General features: G+C 40.2%; 1 protein-coding gene across 3 annotated transcripts in view; it reads left to right on the forward strand.

The window, feature by feature from the left end:
- BANK1 (B cell scaffold protein with ankyrin repeats 1) overlaps positions 1-20,311 on the forward strand; it is a 713,259-nt gene that overhangs the window by 477,961 nt on the left and 214,987 nt on the right. For all 3 annotated transcript variants that reach the window (XM_040418216.1, XM_040418217.1, XM_040418218.1), the window contains exon 8: positions 5,434-5,524. In XM_040418216.1, coding sequence (XP_040274150.1) covers positions 5,434-5,524 — 91 coding nt within the window. The remainder of the gene's footprint in view (positions 1-5,433; positions 5,525-20,311) is intronic.

Consider the following 20,311-nt stretch of genomic DNA (forward strand, 5'->3'; position numbering starts at 1 on the left):
ATGGCTAACTGGGCTGTAAAATATCTCACTGCATGCTGAGCGGCAAAGATATTTTTCCTTTTTCCACTAATACACGCAAAAAAGGGCTTTAAAACGGACAACAGCACTGCTAGGGGGCAAAGATATGTTTCCTTTTTCCACTAATACACGCAAAAAAGGTATTTAAGACAGATAACTGCACCACTAGGCGGCAAAGATATTTTTCCTTTTTCCACTAATACACGCAAAAAAGGGCTTTAAAAACAGATAAGTGCACCGCTGAGTTGCAAATATATTTTACTTTTGTCACTAATACACAACAAAAAAGGGCTGTAATTTTCGCACTTCACCACACAACGGCTAATAAGCACTTTTTTACCACTAATACAAGCCCAAAATGCTCTAGAACATATACAGTCAGGTCCATAAATATTGGGACATCAACACAATTCTAACATTTTTGGTTGTATACACCACCACAATGGATTTGAAATGAAACAAACAAGATGTGCTTTAACTGCAGACTGTCAGCTTTAATTTGAGGGTATTTACGTCCAAATCAGGTGAACGGTGTAGGAATTACAACAGTTTGCATATTTTCCTCCCACTTGTTAAGGGACCAAAAGTAATGGGACAATTTGCTTTTCTGCTGTTCCATGGCTAGGTGTGTGTTATTCCCTCATTATCCCAATTACAATGAGCAGATAAAAGGTCCAGAGTTCATTTCAAGTGTTCCATTTGCATTTGGAATCTGTTGCTGTCAACTCTCAAGATGAGATCCATCAGTAAAGCAAGCCATCATTAGGCTGAAAAAAACTAAACAAATCCCATTAAGAGATATAGCAAAAACATTACGCGTGGCCAAAACAATGTTTGGAAAATTCTTAAAAAGATTGAGCTCAGCAACACAAAAAGACCCGGAAGACCATGGAAAACAACTGTGGTGGATGACCGAAGAATTCTTTCCCTGGTGAAGAAAACGCCCTTCACAACAGTTGGCCAGATCAAGAACACTCTCCAGGAGGTAGGTGTATGTGTGTCAACAATCAAGAGAAGACTTCACCAGAGTGAATACAGAGGGTTCACCACAAGATGTAAACCATTGGTGAGCCTCAAAAATAGGAAGGCCAGATTAGAGTTTGCCAAACGACATCTAAAAAAGCCTTCACAGTTCTGGAACAACATCTTATGGACATATGAGACCAAGATCAACTTGTACCAGAGTGATGGTAAGAGAAGAGTATGGAGAAGGAAAGGAACTGCTCATGATCCTAAGCATACCACCTCATCAGTGAAGCATGGTGGTGGTAGTGTCATGTCGTGGGCATGTATGGCTGCCAATGGAACTGGTTCTCTTGTATTTATTGATGATGTGACTGCTGACAAAAGCAGCAGGATGAATTCTGAAGTGTTTCGGGCAATATTATCTGCTCATATTCAGCCAAATTCTTCAGAACTCATTGGACGGTGCTTCACAGAGCAGATGGACAATGACCCAAAGCATACTGCAAAAGCAACCAAAGAGTTTTTAAGGGAAAGAAGTGGAATGTTATGCAATGGCCAAGTCAATCACCTGACCTGAATCCGATTGAGCATGCATTTCACTTGCTGAAGACAAAAACTGAAGAGAAAATGCCCCAAGAACAAGCAGGAACTGAAGACAGTTGCAGTAGAGGCCTAGCAGAGCATCACCAGGGATGAAACCCAACGTCTGGTGATGTCTATGCGTTCCAGACTTCAGGCTGTAATTGACTGCAAGGATTTGCAACCAAGTATTAAAAAGTGAAAGTTTGATTTATGATTATGATTCTGTCCCATTACTTTTGGTCCCTTAACAAGTGGGAGGCCACATATGTAAACTGTTGTAATTGCTACACCGTTCACCTGATTTGGACGTAAATACCCTCAAATTAAAGCTGACAGTCTGCAGTTAAAGCACATCTTGTTCGTTTTATTTCAAATCCATTGTGGTGGTGTATAGAGCCAAACATGTTAGAATTGTAAAAGTTGAAAAAAGAGAGGGGGAGTGAGCACTCACAACACTTGGATCATAGGGTATAAGGATATATTTATTATGATAGGACCTACTACGTCCAATGCATAAGTCAAAATACAGTCACTCACAATTCATAAATCACACAATATAAAATACAATAAAAAATACAATTGGTACCAATATCTAAAAATATATATACTGATAACGGGGTGGAAATCCTAATTGCCGCAGTCTTTGAGTTATTGATGTTCAAGAAATCTCTTTTGCACAACTGATTTATTGCAACGTGTGGTCTCAATACCGCAAACCGCAAGTCAATGAGAGCGTCCTAAAAGTTCCTATGACAAGTCACTTGTGGCAGTGATTTTGTCTCCTCAGTGGAAGGGGTGTAGACGCCCCGAAACGCGTCTGGTGAAAGAAAGGAAAAAGCGCCCACCTAACCTACTGGACCTCCATTAAAATATTGCATGGCCATGCGATAAAAACCTCCAGCTAAAAACCATTGATCCAGCGTACAACAACGGACGCCGGCGATAAGGCATTATCCCTGCCTGTTGAATCCCGCGATACTGTGACGTCATCGGCCTGAGACGTACGACGCGAGACGCCGAAGCAGCCGGCACTGCTCGCCTTGTGGAAGGACCGTAAGACTTGACACAGCGGGACGCGATATTAGGAATCAGGTAGGAACCTGAATTGTCATTCTGGACATGGAGTGTTTGAAATATTTATTTGCCTGGGCGGCTCCATTAAACAGCTGGGAGAGGTAAGACAACTTTGGAGTGACTTTTGTATTACAGTATCAGAACTGTCCACTATCTGTATACACCGGAGACAAATCACTGCCACAAGTGGCTTGTCATAGGAACCTTTAGGACGCTCTCATTGACTTGCGTTTTGCGGTATTGAGACCACACGCTGCAATAAATCAGTTGCGCAAAAGAGATTTCTTGAACATCAATAACTCAAAGACTGCGGCAATTAGGATTTCCACCCCGTTATCAGTATATATTTTTAGATATTGGTACCAATTGTATTTTTTATTGTATTTTATATTGTGTGATTTATGAATTGTGAGTGACTGTATTTTGACTTATCCATTGAACGTAGTAGGTCCTATCATGATAAATATATCCTTATACCCTATGATCCAAGTGTTGTGAGTGCTCACTCCCCCTCTCTTTTTTCAACTTTTGCAATCACCCCGGGCTGGGCACCCGATTCGTGAGTTAGTAGCACCCGTCATAGCCACTAGGTGAGAGGCAACCACCTATTTATCTATAATGTTAGAATTGTGTCGATGTTCCAAAATTTATGGACCTGACTGTATAACTGCACCGCACAAGGGCAAATTAAATGTAGAAATATTTCCTTGTAATGAACCCTGTTAATGCCTGTATCAAACAGCATCCTAATAAGAACGGTTTGCTGGAATTACAGAGCTGTATAATGGCAATTTGTATCGCCAGACAGTGCAGCAAAGTGTAATCTGATTGTTCCCATTAACCAGGCTGTAACCTCCCCGACTGTACGTTTTTCAGAAGAATAGACTACCAATCACAAAAGACAAAGTAAAATATATTCCATTTCAAAACAGCTATAAAACTCTGTATAGTTAAAAATATTACTTTTATGGTAAATAACCTAATATTATGTTGCAACATAAGTAAAAGAATCAAAACTATCTAATTTGAAATATAAGAAGTAAGGAAATATGTTATCAGAAAATAATCTATTGTTTAAATCACATTTTTATGTTTAACATATATTTAAAGAACACTTTAATGATATTTAAAATTTTCCATGTCAATATCTATATTTAAACAAAAAACTTAAAATCCTGCAGTTTTCACACTGGCCACTAAGCCTAATAATAGTTGCCACTTCTTGGTCTGTACAGAATACTTTACTGCAGTTACCTGCTTATCTGTCATTCTAATCCTGTCTGTAATGATATCACCTCTGCTCATAGATAAAACAGGATGCACCATTCACAATAGGTGATCAAAGCTTATCTATTCTTTCCTTGTACAATGATCTCTGCACAGGTCACAAATCATGCCTAGAAAACTCTCCCATAGAAGTCAAGGATGTCCCCTCCAGACCATTGTTTCTATGGCCCATGGGACTGCCGCAAAGCAGTTTTTTTTAAATGCTTTTTAAATACTGTTAAGAACAGCTCAAGCAAGATGGCAGCCCCCATCATGTGTCTGGTTTTAACTAGCAGATACAATTTTTGGTTACACATTTCCTTTAATAGTAACAATAGTAAAATAAATACATAAAAAATAAGAATGTATGGTACACACCAACAGATAATGATAAATATGTAAAATATATTTGTTGACGACAAGATGAAAAAGTACATAAAAACGATATTCCCACAATATGACCTATTAAATGGGTGCAAGAAAAATCCTGCTAAATGTAGAAATAAGAAAACATAAATAGCTTCTTATAGCATGAAAATAATATGGGAATAAGTGAAATTGTAGGAGATACATTTATAATGCCGATCACAGAAATTTAATCCCTCAGATGCCATGGTCAAATGTGATCACTGCATCGGAACGCTAAAAACCAGAAGTGCCGTGCTTCCAAGCCTAGAATGGCTCTCTCTGAAGAAACTTTGTGTATCAGAGCTGTAGTTCCTATGGAGGCCTGAGGTGGCAGGGCCCCATAGAATAACAGCAAATGGAGCTTAAAATGCAGTGCTAATTTACCACAATCCAAGCAAAAAAGCGATTTGAAGATCGTAATTTCCAGGCCCCAAAGTAAAGAAAATATATAAATATAATAAAAAAAAATTTAAATATCAAAATTCAAATCACCTCCCTCCTTTCCCCAAAATTAAACTCAAAATTAACAGTATAAAAATGAACATCATAGGTATCACCAAATAAAAAAAAACATACTATTAACATAGCCGATTACTCTTTTTTACTGCTTTACCTCCCAAAAATAAAAAGTTATTAAAAAGTTTAATATATACCAAAAGGGTATCAGTAAAAAGTACAGATTGCCTTAAAAAAATAAGCCAGATCCATGGACATATCTATAAAAAAGTTATGTGGATCAGAATATGTCAATAAAAAGAAAAAAATAATGCAGAAAAACTATATAAATGTGTTATTGTTGTTGTAATCATACTGACTAGGAAAATGAAGGCAATAGGTCAGTATTGACGCATAGGGAATGCTGTAAAAATAAAACCCGTACCCTGTGGCAGAATTGTGTTTTTTTTTTTCAATTCCACCCATTTCCATTTGGATTTTTATATTTTTTATTTTTTTGAGCCTCCCACTACATTATATATAACAATAAACAGTGCCCTTAGAAAGTACAACTTGTTCCACACATAAAAAGCGTCATATGTATAATAAAAACATTAAACTTATGTTATTTGACTTTTATGTCTTAAACTTTTCTGCTAACACAAATCTTTCTTACATGTCTAGGAAAAACTGAAAGCTAATCAGACTGACATTCCTTGGGAACCGGTGGAGTTTGAACAAGAAGATGTTTATGTGGACATGGTTGAGTGTGCTGGTAAATCACCTCAATTTCACTTTTCTGTGGGCTTGGTTATTTAAAAACATATTTTATTATTTATATATCAGTTCATTGTAGCTTTGAAATGTTGGCAGAATGTACAGTTTATTGATAGTAAATGTCAAAACACTAAAAATGACTTTAAATAGGAAGAAGTAAAAAAATCTGACAGTTCATGATATAATGGGGACGGGGGCGGAGCTCCGGCGCAGCACGGCAGTGCACGGCGAAAGGCCGCCGGACTAAAAGTCCTACATGTCCGACTTTTTAGTCCGACGGCCTCTCGCCGCGAACTGCCATGCTGCGCCGGAGCTCCGCCCCCGGTCCCCATTATAGTCAATGGGAACGGAGGGAAGGACGGATCCGACAGGGTGAACAGCCTGTCGGATCCGTCCTGCCACAAGTGTGAAAGTAACCCTTACTGACCTGCTTGCTTGCGAATTGTCTTTTTTATCTATTTTTTTTTTACTGATAAATATTTTTAACTGCTAATGCATCTGATTCTTTCATCAGCTTTACAAGCCAATAATATATTGATATATCACGGTTCAAAAATCCCCTCCTACATGATACATTTGCATAGTACCCTTATCCCTAAGCCTCCTAAAGATTACATGGAGTGTGCTAACTACAGACCAATCTCTGTCCTGAATTTTAATTCAAAGATGTTTATGAACATATGAACAATGCAGACTATCAGTATGGCTCCCATAACTTATTCATAAGGATCTAGCAAGGTTTGTTCCATGTCGACAAGAGAGAGATAATACGTGGATGGTGGTTGATCTGATAGATCATCTCATTCTAAATCTTGAAACCAAAAATGCATCAGTTTGACCTATTCATATAAAAAATGGTACAAATCAGGGATGACCCCTCTCCCCTTTACTGCAGCTTCTCTTAGAGATAACGATTTTAAAGAGTCAAAAAAAAAGACAATGGCAAATGTTGATTTTACTCATTAAAAGCAATGTAAAACTCCTTAGCCAATTTTTCTTTTAAAAAACTAAACTGAATCAACTCATGCAATAGGTCTTAACATTTCCTATAGTTTTAGTTCTGCAGCAACTATGCAGGTTGTGTTTCCATGGTAACAGCCAGCAAACAAATTTTGTGCAATGTAATACTGCAGTCTTGCAGCCTCATATTTTCTTCCATTTTTCTCACCTTTGTACTAATGTTTATTTAGTGGGTGAGCTCGAAGTATAGGACAATACAATAGGATACAAAAGGAATATGACTGCAGGGTAAACCACACAGTTTGTTTCTGTTACCATGGAGTTACATATTCTACAGACAAGCTGTAGTAACATAACGGTAGGACAATATTAATTAACACTTATTTCAGCATTGTTCCATTTTCGTTTTGTTTGTGAAGGCTGATAAAGTCTTCAAGATAAAAAAATAAATCTACATAAGCTGATATTTCAATTGCTGCCAAATAGTGGTGTCTAAGTTGTGCATTAGAGATGAGTGAATTCTTTTAAAATTAGCTTCAGGTCCAATTCTAACAAATAAGTCGGAAGATTAGATTTGAGTAGGACTACAAATGGATTCAACCAGAATCAAAACTGCAGTAATTGGCCTGATAATTGGTGTATGGGACCCCTCTAGGTCTTCTAAGGCTGGGTTCACACCCGAGCGTATTCGATAAGCGCTTTTTACAGGCGTTTTTATCGGGCGTTTTTGAGGCGTATTTTGGGGCGTTTTTGTATTTTGGAAACGCGCGTAGTAGGCGCGTTTGTGTGATTAATCCAATGAAAAACTGCCACAATACGCGCGACAATACGCCCCAAAGAAGCTCCTGTACTTCTTGGGGTGTAGGGCGTTTTACAGCGTGTTCGTACGCGCTGTAAAACGCTCAGGTGAGAACCATGCCTAAGACTCACGTGTTTTCTTTTTTTATCTATCTCTCCTTTTTTATTCTGTTTTTAAAATTCTCTCTCTCTTCCTTTTTTTATCTATCTCTCCCTTTTCAAGCTCTTTGACACAAAGATAGCACTAGTAATGTTAGACAGTGATATACATATATAACTATGGGTAAGCGCATGATAGTGTTAACAAACAGCCAGTTTAAAAACACATTGCACCTCCAGATTTTGGTGATGCTTTTTAAAATGTTATGTTATGTTACTAAGTCCTTGTATAGCGCTCTAGAGGAACTCAATCCGATCGAAGCCCTTGTGGACGGCTATATTGGTGGGCCCCTACGTCATCCTACACAAATAGCCAGGTCTTAACCAGCTTCCTGAATTCCAGGTAATCTGGTATTGTTCTGATATGTTCTGGGAGGGAGTTCCAGATCTTGGGGGCTAATACTGAGAAACGTCTGTCCCCCCTTGTCTTGAGGCGGGTTCTTGGCACCGACAAAAGGGAGGCTGAGGTCGAGAAAGCCCTAGTAGAAGTAAAGAACATGGATAGGAAAATCTTCTTTGAAGAAAAAACAAGGACCAGAATAGAAACTGACCCCAAAATGGGGGACGAAATTAGGATTGTGTTACCCTATAGTGCTCAATATAAGAAGATTGAAGCCATCATTCGAAATCATTGGCATCATATTACAAATGACAAACTAATAGGACCATATTTGACCAATGGTCCACAAATAGTTTATACAAAAGCACCTAATCTGGCCATTAAAGTAGCACCAACTGTAAAAAATAAAAAGGAAAAAATTTATAAAAATTATTTTAATTTGAAGGGATTTTATAGGTGTAATACTTGCAGCAATTGTAAAAATACAAAATTTCCGAAAAAAACAAGTATAATTTCTTCCACATCGAACTCATTTTCGTATACTATCGATACATTTTTATCATGCAACACAGCAAATGTTTTATACATGATTGAATGCCCCTGCAAAAAACAATACATAGGGCGAACGAAAAGGTTATTAAAAGTCAGAATTGCAGAACACATGACTAAGATAGGAACAGGATATGAGAAACATTCACTGTTCAAGCATTTTAAATATCATAATCAGGACCCCTCCCTATTAAAGTTTATGGCATTTGAAAAAATAGATATACATTGGAGAGGAGGGGATCATATCTCCAATATGTCAAGACAGGAGGCGAGGCGTATATATGATTTTAATACTTTATTACCTGAGGGTCTTAACGCAGACTTTGAAATATTTGGTTTTACTGTAGATCAAGAGGTGGGTGCTCTTGACGGACGGGACATCGGTGTTTTAGCTGTAAACTCAGCACCCCGATCTCCCTTAGTTGGGAGCCCCACCTCCCTTTTACATCACTACAAACAAGAAATTACAGATGAATTTATACTGGTTTTATTAAATTAATAAATTATGTTTTAATGGAATCAATAAAAATAAATATATTTTTAATATCCTAACATCATATATAGAGGAGAAACGTAATTTCAGAGCTCTATAGTATTATTATTATTATTATTATTATTATTATTATTATCCTTTTACTAATAGGTATTGATTATAAACATATATGAATTTATGCAAAAATATATAAAGGATTTTTGGCGAAATGTATTAAGGACTTTTAGCTAGTCTACTTAATGTCAATGTGTAATATATATGTATAATGTTGAATATCCTCATTTAAAAATGTAAGGAGGGATTTCAAAGTCACCTAATTCCAAACCAGGTTTTGAAATGATCCCTAATCAAGCAAATAAGGTGTAACCCGATTAGGGTATATAAGGAAGTTCTCTTTGGATCCCATAACCAGCTACTGAGGAAGAGGTCAGAGACCTTGAAACGCGTATAGCGGTTGGGACCCTTACACCGTGTGCAGAATTATTAGGCAAATTAGTATTTTGACCACATCATCCTCTTTACTGTATGCATGTTGTCTTACTCCAAGCTGTATAGGCTTGAAAGCCTACTACCAATTAAGCATATTAGGTGATATGCATCTCTGTAATGAGAAGGGGTGTAGTCTAATGACATCAACACCCTATATTAGGTGTGCATAATTATTAGGCAACTTCCTTTCCTTTGCAAAATGGGTCAAAAGAAGGACTTGACAGGCTCAGAAAAGTCAAAAATAGTGAGATATCTTGCAGAGGGATGCTTGCACTCTTAAAATTGCAAAGCTTCTGAAGCGTGATCATCGAACAATCAAGCGTTTCATTCAAAATAGTCAACAGGGTCGCAAGAAGCGTGTGGAAAAAACCAAGGCGCAAAATAACTGCCCATGAACTGAGAAAAGTCAAGCGTGCAGCTGCCAAGATGCCACTTGCCACCAGTTTGGACATATTTCAGAGCTGCAACATCACTGGAGTGCCCAAAAGCACAAGGTGTGCAATACTCAGAGACATGGCCAAGGTAAGAAAGGCTGAAAGACGACCACCACTGAACAAGACACACAAGCTGAAACGTCAAGACTGGGCCAAGAAATATCTCAAGACTGATTTTTCTAAGGTTTTATGGACTGATGAAAATGAGAGTGAGTCTTGATGGGCCAGATGGATGGGCCCGTGGCTGGATTGGTAAAGGGCAGAGAGCTCCAGTCCGACTCAGATGCCAGAAAGGTGGAGGTGGAGTACTGGTTTGGGCTGGTATCATCAAGATGAGCTTGTGGGGCCTTTTCGGGTTGAGGATGGAGTCAAGCTCAACTCCCAGTCCTACTGCCAGTTTCTGGGGAAGACACTTCTTCAAGCAGTGGTTACAGGAAGAAGTCTGAATCCTTCAAGAAAAACATGATTTTCATGCAGGACAATGCTCCATCACACGCGTCCAAGTACTCCACAGCGTGGCTGGCAAGAAAGGGTATAAAAGAAGAAAATCTAATGACATGGCCTCCTTGTTCACCTGATCTGAACCCCATTGAGAACCAGTGGTCCATCATCAAATGTGAGATTTACAAGGAGGAAAACAGTACACCTCTCTGAAAAGTGTCTGGGAGTCTGTGGTTGCTGCTGCACGCAATGTTGATGGTGAACAGATCAAAACACTGACAGAATCCATGGATGGCAGGCTTTTGAGTGTCCTTGCAAAGAAAGGTGGCTATATTGGTCACTGATTTGTTTTTGTTTTGTTTTTGAATGGTCAGAAATGTATATTTGTGAATGTTGAGATGTTTATATTGGTTTCACTGGTAAAAATAAATAATTGAAATGGGTATATATTTGTTTTTTGTTAAGTTGCCTAATAATATGCACAGTAATAGTCAGCCTGCACACACAGATATCCCCCTAAAATAGCTAAAACTAAAACAAACTAAAAACTACTTCCAAAAATATTCAGCTTTGATACTTAATGAGTTTTTTGGGTTCATTGAGAACATGGTTGTTGTTCAATAATAAAATTAATCCTCAAAAATACAATTTGCCTAATAATTCTGCACTCCCTGTATAGTGGACAAGACACCTTAAGACATTGGAGCTGATCAGCACTCGCAGTGACGGACACGACCGCATCGGTGATTGAAATTATTCCTGACTCCTGACTTACCATAGAAGTCTTGAACCACTCACAGGTAAAGACTTCCTTGACTTTCCCGGCGCCCTGATCACGTGCAGTCCGGCAAAAAGCGCAGGACGCCAGCCACACGTGGGACGCACAGCGGTTACTTGGGAGCAGGTACTGGAATTGCCGTAAGGACATCACGGACTTCGAGCATTGGGAGATATCCCATAGAGCCACATAGGGTGAGTGTACTGACCTACGGTGGGACGCCACCACGGACAGTTATACACAAGCCGGACTTCAAACAGTGAGTATCTCTGGATATATATAGACTCACGGATATACCGCATAACTCAGTGAATTACCCTCCTCACCTATCGCAGGATAAAATTGAGACTTTTATCGTTAGGAACAAAGCTGTAGCGCTCATAAGAAACAAAGTTGCAGCGCTCATAAGAACAAAGTTACAGCGTTCACAAGGACATATTACCAAGTTTTTATAATTGCTTTTATTAGTATAATAACATTGTGATTTTTTCGTTTATATAACATACTATATTTATAATAGAGCAAGCTACCATATATATATTTTTATACTATATCCTATATACTGCCTATATCTATCCCATTTATTGTATGCATAATTTTTATGACCAAATAAATTATTTAAAATATATATTTAACCTGATATATGACCACAGATAATCGAGTGCTCACTATAATTTATTTATTTTCTGAGGTGGGATCTCAGTTTTCTCTAGGAGGATGGTAACGTGTTATCTTTTTTTGCAGATAGATGGGGCCTGTTTTGTAGAGAGCTTTGTGTGTTAAGCAGCACAGCTTAAACTGCACTCTCTCTTTCACTGGGAGCCAGTGGAGTTCCCTGCGTGCTTTTGTAACAGAGTCTGTCCAGTCTAGTTTCTTGATGAGCCGGATGGCTCTGTTTTGACAGAGTTGCAAAGCTCTCAGATCTTTCTCTGGTAGCCCCGCATACATTGCATTGCCATAGTCCATGTGAGAGTTGACTAGCGCTCCCACCACGACCTGTCTGCATGAGTTGGGGAGAAACGGTAGGGCTTTTTTTAGAAGGACATAGGGCGAAGTTTGCTTTCCGTATTACTTCTTTAATCTGGGGACGGAGGCTCATTTCTTGATCCAAAATTATCCCCAGACTCTTTCCTTGTGTGGCGATGGCAACGTTTTCCCCAAAGATAGACGGGGCGGCAGTCTCAGGTGTTTTATGTAGTGCAATAAGCTCAGTCATGGTCGGGTTTGAGTTTGAGGTGGTTATGTGCTAGCCAGTTCCTGGCCTTATTTAGTCCTTCTTGCGTGAGTTTATAGTCATCAGCGGATTTCGATACTCTCAAAAGGATCTGTGTATCGTCCGCATAAGACTCATAGCTGATGTTATACTCCTTCAGAATGGCGAGCAGAGGTTGGACATAATGTTAAAAAGTAATGGCGAGAGGGGAGATCCCTGAGGGACTCCCCACTCCACCTTCTCGACTGGGGAAAAAATGAAGCCCAGTTTGACTCTCTGAGTCTGTTTTTCAGGAAAGAGTCAAACCAGGCAAGTCCGTGGTTATCTACTCCAATGTCAGCTTTTAATCTATTTAGGAGGATGGAAAAATGAAAAGATGTTATAACAATTGTCCCTTATACAGGTCAGATGCCTTTTGGTGTTTGTGCACTTGGCGGGGTATTAGAAAAAGCAATGTTTTGTTCTGAACAAGCATCCAAAAATGATCCCTTTTTGTGGGAGCAAGCAGTAGCAGTGCAGTTTGGATCCTCCCAGACAAAGTAAAAGATGTACAGTGTTTTAGGGGAGGTAGCAGCATCAACAGTACAGCATGGAACTTAATAGACAAGGCAGTAAATGTATGGCTGTGTAGGGGTAGCGGTAGTGGCAGTAGGGGAAGCATCAGCAGTACAGTAAGGAACATGATGGATAAGCAGACAGCAGCAGTGGCATCATTGGTAAGGTCATAAATAGCCACTGTCAGCAATGACAGATCTTTTTATTGGTATCAGCCCGAGGTGTATGAAAATCCTCACTGCGCCATGCCTGATTCATTGTCACAAAATATCAATACCCGCATAACAAACTGGGACAGTTCTGCCTCCCCAGAAGTCCATGAGGTCTGGAAACGGGGTATGTGCTGAAGAAAGGGCAAAGTCTAGGTATTGACTGAACATGGTTGTTCAAGCGGTACGTATCTGATCTGCGTCAGGTTGGAAGGCGCTACCATCATGTTCAGCAAATTGACGTGGCTGCTGCTGGTAATACCACAAATTATGTTACTTGTCGTTGAGACAGTGGGAGGTCACTTACTCACTTTTTTGGTGGCAGGAAAGCAGTTCTCCATTTTGCTTTGACGGCAATGGTCTAAAAGCTTGGCTATCAAGTAGTAATCAATTTGCTTGATGCTAATGATTAGAAGTTGGGTGCGAATATTCGAATCGTGAATTTTAATCGCGAATATTGCCACTTTGAGAATTTGCGAATATTTAGAATATAGTGCTATATATTCGTATTGGCGAATATTCTAGATTTTTTTTACTTGAACATGATCCCTCTCTGCTTCTTGCTTGTGGGTTAATGAGAAGGCTGCAAGCCTGCAATATATTTGTCAGAGCTTAGCAACATCCCTAGAAACCAATAGGAAAGTTTTTTTATTTTTTTATTTTATTTAAATACAAAGTATAAGAGACATGCATCAAAACAAAAGAACAGCTACATACAGGACAGCCATTGTAGACAACAATCAGCTACCCTATAAGAAGGAACAATATCCTATATATTTTATGCATGTCACATTAGATTCCAGGTTAATATCCACACAAATAAGACCTATACCCCCCCCCCCCTCCTCCCCAATTGGCTGTCGTCACTACAGCTCTATCAAACACAATTATAAGTACACTATAAATTATATCTAAGAGTTCAAACGCTCTTCGTTTTCTTTCCATATCCTCATAAATTTGAGTTTTTCGAAAAATACTGTATCCACTTCATTTTATTGAGGGTAGTGAGAGAGATCCCCAATATTTAATTAAGATAACTTTTGCCACCATCAGACCCCTCATCCAAATCTGTCTGACCTGAACCGGACTAACAGTGTCTGGGGCATAATATCCAGCATCACCATTAGCCCCCCAGGGTTATAACGAAGAAGAAGTCTCCCTTTGAAGGAATAGAATGACCAGTTCCCAAAACCATTTTAATTTGCTACAGTCCCAAAGTAAATGGAGCGAAATCCGCGTTCACATATCCACATTTCGGACAGCAGCATTTTCGTTCTACATTTTGTGGAAATTTCGATTGGACTTTTGGCGTATAGTACAATCGGTGCAAGATCTTAAATTGAATTAATCTATGCGTGTTAGAGATTGTGGCCTTTCTTACATTTCTGTAAATACTAGTCCAGTGCAGCGGGAAGACAAGGCTACTCTTGCTCCTACTTATCTGGGCTTTTAAAAACAATTATGGTTGCTACTGCCATTCGAAATTTGCAGTATAAACTGGCTATCCTGACCCTCTCATCTGTCCTCCCGTGGAAAAATATAGCCTTTATTGCTAGAGGCCTCATATACGTGTTTTAAACATAAATACATAAACAGATCTAGTGGTGTGCTGTCAGGAGGATTAAATTCTTGATAGGATTTAAAGTGTCTCAAAGAAAAAAGATGACCTACATTAACAACCCCCTTACGGAGCCAATAAGTAAAATCTGTAATTTGGAGTAATTCCTCCAGGTTCCTGTTCTCCCACAGAGGGGTGAAAGCAAAAGAGTGCAAAACTTTAAGTATCATCTTAAGCTTATTCCAAACTCTCTGTAGGGTCCAGGGTATCAATAGGGACTTCCTCAAACCCAAATAGCCAGATTCCAAACAAGTGAAAATATTCTCTATTGGTTTATCCATAACTTGGATCATATATTGTGAAACTAAGCTCTCTTTAAAATTACAACATCGCTGAATTTGTGCACATAAATAATATCCTTGAAAGAAAGGGAATGATAGCCCACCATCTGATTCCGACAAAAATAGATATCGTTGTTTTATACGGACCCTCTTCCTTCCCCATATTAGATCGTTAATAAGAGTCTCCAGTCTATGGGAAAAAAATATCATCGATCTAAACCGGGGAAGCACACACGGCGTACATCACAATAGCAGAATGATCATTTTGACCAGTGCTATTCGATCAGTCTGAGCCAATATCAATTTCTGCCACGCACATATTTTAGACTTAACTCTATTCAAAACCGGGGCCAAATTTAGCTCATAAAATATATTAATGGGAACCTCAATCTTCACCCCCAAATAGTCCAAAGTTCCATTGGGAGAGAGGACCCGAACTCCACTGCCCTCATCTACGGCCTTGCGGTTCAGCGGGAGGAGCGATGACTTAGTCCAGTTAATCAAATAACCCGACAATTTGCCGAATTTCCTCTATTGCTTTCATCACATAGGGGAAGGATTTTCGATCCCTGATCCAAGAACAAAATAACGTTATCGGCATAGAGACTTATTTTATCGCTCACTCCTGCCACCCCAAAGCTATCTATACAGTTATCTGATCGAATCTTACAGGCTAGCGGTTCAATAAATAGGGGAAAAAAGGAGGGGAGAGAGGGGACACCCTGTCTCATCCCTCGCCACATCGTAACATCTCCCTTCTTTGTCAATCATGTTATCCACTGGTTGAAACTCCATCCCACGGTGTATATATACACTGACTCCTCTTGCAATGAGGAGAAAGTAAGCGTGGTATTCTAAAGTAGCCCATTTTCTTTTCAATGTATACAGCCTATCTACTGATGCATGAGTTTCTAATAGTACAACAATAGCCGGCAGATGACGGGCCACAAGTTCAAACACAACCGTCCTCTTAACTCTGTCTCCGAATCATCTCACGTTCCAGAATAAAATGTTACGTACATAAATTATGTATAGAGTCAGGTCCCGCTCTCCCCTCTAGGAGAGAGACACGTGAATACAAAGAGCCAATGACGACAGCCAATCCCTCCCTTATACCCACCCCCACTAAACCCTACAACATGGTTAATAAGGTATACCACATTACCCATCAACCCTCTTTCCAACCTCCATACCCCCCCCCGCCCATTTCCCCCCTAAACCTCCCTCCCTCCCCACTTTTACACTTTGCATTATAGCGTCCAGGAAAGATCTCCTTATAATTTGGTCTCTCGTGAAAAATCTGGATATATCGATATCAGATTACCGTCAAAATATATATTCTGGTACTTCTCTTTTACGCCTAAGTACCCAGTCCCGATCCTTTGAACAGACCAATCTCACCAGAATTGACCTAGGGGGAGCCCATGGGGGAGGTTTTTTTGAAGGGGATTCTGTGGGCCCATTCCACAGAGAAGGTAGTTGCATCATGGTCTGGCCCTAGATTTTCACACCAGCCATTTTTGGATAAAATTTGCAGGATTATCCTGTTCTACCCCTTCTGGGAAACCACCAATCTCAGATCTGTTACCTACGAGACCTATCTTCCAGATCTATCACTTTCCTTCTAAGCCAAAGACGATCTTGATCTACCTCTTCTAATTTATTTTTTAACACACTATTCTCTGATGTAATAGAGATAACTGCTGATTCCATCTCCTTAACCTTCTGTCTTAATTTTGTCATTTCATCTCTAATTATGCTGGTAGAATTAACTACTCCCAGTATATCTGAGAGTTTTTTATTGATGCTGTCCAAACCTTCACTCTGGGGTGCACTAAATTTTAAAGTACCCAATTCCAGGCGGTCCGTATTCACCTCTCTCAGCTCAGCCTGTGGAGCAGATCTTTGCACACCTCCCCTAGTTTTGGGTGGTGGTGACTTCAAAAATCTATCCAATCGAGCCTGGGGGCTACCCATATCCCTCCTTTCAGCAAAGGCACCCCTCCAGATTTGCGATACTTAGGCACCATTTTGGGAGACCCCACAAGTATGCACTAAATGTGCAATTCCCCAGTATCAAATCTAGTATTTTTGCCAATCCAAGTAAGGTACAAAATGTTTTCCAATGCCAGTCCCACTGGTACTGCGGACCGGCCAAGGAAAAGACCAATGTTAACTGTAACGTCCAGACAGTCTACACTGCGTGCAGAATTATTAGGCAAATGAGTATTTTGACCACATCATCCTCTTTAGGCATGTTGTCTTACTCCAAGCTGTATAGGCGAAAGCCCTACTACCAAATTAAGCATATTAGGTGGATGTGCATCTCTGTAATGAGAAGGGGGTGGTGGTCTAATGACATCAACACCCTATATTAGGTGTGCATAATTATTAGGCAACTTTTCTTTGGCCAAAATGGGTCAAAAGAAGGACTTGACAGGCTTCAGAAAAGTCAAAAATAGTGAGATATCTTGCAGAGGGATGCAGCACTCCTAAAATTGCAAAGCTTCTGAAGCCTGATCATCGAACAATTCAAGCGTTTCATTCAAAATAGTCCAACAGGGGTCGCAAGAAGCGGTGTGGAAAAACCAAGGCGCAAAATAACTGCCCATGAACTGAGAAGAAGTCAAGCGTTGCAGCTGCCAAGATCCACTTGCCACCAGTTTGGCCATTATTCAGAGCTGCACATTACTAGAGTGCCCAAAAGCACAAGGGTGTGCAATACTCAGAGACATGGGCCAAGGTAAGAAAGGCTGAAAGACGACCACCACTGAACAAGACACACAAGCTGAAACGTCAAGGACTGATTTTTTCTAAGGTTTTATGGACTGATGAAATGAGAGTGAGTCTTGATGGGCCAGATGGATGGGCCCGTGGCTGGATTGGTAAAGGGCAGAGAGCTCCAGTCCGACTCAGACGCCAGCAAGGTGGAGGTGGAGTACTGGTTTGGGCTGGTATCATCAAAGATGAGCTTGTGGGGCCTTTTCGGGTTGAGGATGGAGTCAAGCTCAACTCCCAGTCCTACTGCCAGTTTCTGGAAGACACCTTCTTCAAGCAGTGGTACAGGAAGAAGTCTGCATCCTTCAAGAAAAACATGATTTTCATGCAGGACAATGCTCCATCACACGCGTCCAAGTACTCCACAGCGTGGCTGGCAAGAAAGGGTATAAAAGAAGAAAATCTAATGACATGGCCTCCTTGTTCACCTGATCTGAACCCCATTGAGAACCTGTGGTCCATCATCAAATGTGAGATTTACAAGGAGGGAAAACAGTACACCTCTCTGAACAGTGTCTGGGAGGCTGTGGTTGCTGCTGCACGCAATGTTGATGGTGAACAGATCAAAACACTGACAGAATCCATGGATGGCAGGCTTTTTGAGTGTCCTTGCAAAGAAAGGTGGCTATATTGGGTCACTGATTTGTTTTTGTTTTGTTTTTTGAATGTCAGAAATGTATATTTTGTGAATGTTGAGATGTTATATTGGTTTCACTGGTAAAAAATAAATATTTGAAATGGGTATATATTTGTTTTTTGTTAAGTTGCCTAATAATTATGCACAGTAATAGTCACCTCACACACAGATATCCCCTCTTAAAAAAGCTAAAACTAAAACTAACTAAAACTACTTCCAAAAATATTCAGCTTTGATATTAATGAGGTTTTTTGGTTCATTGAGACATGGTTGTTGTTCAAATATAAAATTAATCCTCAAAAATACAACTTGCCTAATAATTTGCACTCCCTGTATATCGTACTCAAAAGCACCTAAATGTCACAAGTATAACCTATGTATACACATAAACAGATATGCACACAGACTGAATACATGTGAGGAAAATACACATAAACTGGGACCATATAAACTGAGTACCTGTGGAGGAAATACATATAAATACTGAAAGGAAAAAGAAAAAAAAAAAAAAAACACTTGTCCAGCCGAGTGCATAAAAGTTTCATGAAAAACGTGTCCAGCTAAGTACATAAACACTACAGCGGTTTCCAGAAGATACGGTAGGAGCGTGCCAGCCGAGGACTGTGAGGCGTGTCCGTACAAGCGAATATGGCCAACTATTAGATTAATTAATTCCTCTAAAGCACCCCTGGAGAAAATATCGCACCAAGGCCTCAGCTATTCCAGCTGAGAACAAACGAAGTACTTGCCCTTTTACCGCAAATAGCAGTATAGATCAGCTTGCGGGGGGGCAAATAAGCTACAGCGACTACATAGCCGGATAACTTGGCCAGGGGAATCACAGCCTTGCACTAAGAGAGGAATGCCCAAATCGCCCAATCCACCCAAAAGGCAGAATTATGCCCCCCCAGCACAAAGTATCCACCTGGGATCGATTCCACCAATGCACAAATTGGAGGGCAGATAGAACAGGACTCCTGGCGTTCAACGGGCGACCATAGGAACCTCAACGGGTATTTATCTACGGCCTCGGCACCCCTCAAACAGGAACCACAGACACAGCCCAACGGGGACGAATCACCTGTGACATGAGACTCCACGGGCATCCACAGAAGGCTCCATAGGCATCAGCAGCTGCTCATTGCGATCCAGGGTGAAGGCACAACCGCACCTGCTCATCCGCACCACGAGATTTCCACCGTCTCCTGCTACAACCCAGAGGTAAGTATGCCGCCCGGAGCCGCGAACTCTGAAGCATAAAGTCTGAGACCTGTTCTTAGCTAGAGGCACAGTCCGCCATGTCCATCAGAGACCAGCTGATTCCTCCCCCGTCTCGGTCCGGAACTCCAACTCCAATCTTGGAAGTTGTATAGTAGCGAGAGGACCGGCTACCAGGTCACCTTTTCGCCGCAGGTCGAAAATCCACGGCGCTCGACGGCGTTCACCATCAGAGCGGGAGGTAGAGGTGGGGAGGAAGGGGGGAAGGACGGCATGCCACAACCGTCCAAACAATAGGAAAGTTGCCTACCCCTTTACTATATAAGAACCTCTCCAGCAGCCATTTTTTTTGCATTTATGAGATAGACAGCAGTGTCATTGCTGTGCTCTGTGCTTTGGTGTGTCAAACTTATTACATTAGTTAGTTAGTTAGTTAGTTAGTTAGTTAGTTAGTTAGTTTATATATAATACAGATAGTTAGTGGGAGAGAGTCAGTGTAGGTTAGATCGTGATATAGTGTAGCTGATAGGTTCCAGTGCAGGGTGTTAGGTAGTGCGATAGGTTCTGCTGTCCATACATACATGCTACAGACATAGTGCTGTGATGTCACAAGTTCACAACAATACTTAGTGCACCAATCAGTAATATGTAGTCAGACCTGCTAAAATGTGAAGTTGCACGTATTGCGCAAAAATATATGCATCATTAATTGCCGATTTGCGCAATCAATATATTGGAGCATTTTATCTGCATATAAAGTTATTGTAATGTTCTGCCATGCCAACCATTTTCTCCACTCTCAGGAAACTTCTAGCAGCTTAAAAAATGTAGCAAA

Source organism: Bufo bufo, chromosome 2 (genome assembly GCF_905171765.1).
Source record: "Bufo bufo chromosome 2, aBufBuf1.1, whole genome shotgun sequence".
In the NCBI taxonomy this organism is placed as follows: domain Eukaryota; kingdom Metazoa; phylum Chordata; class Amphibia; order Anura; family Bufonidae; genus Bufo; species Bufo bufo.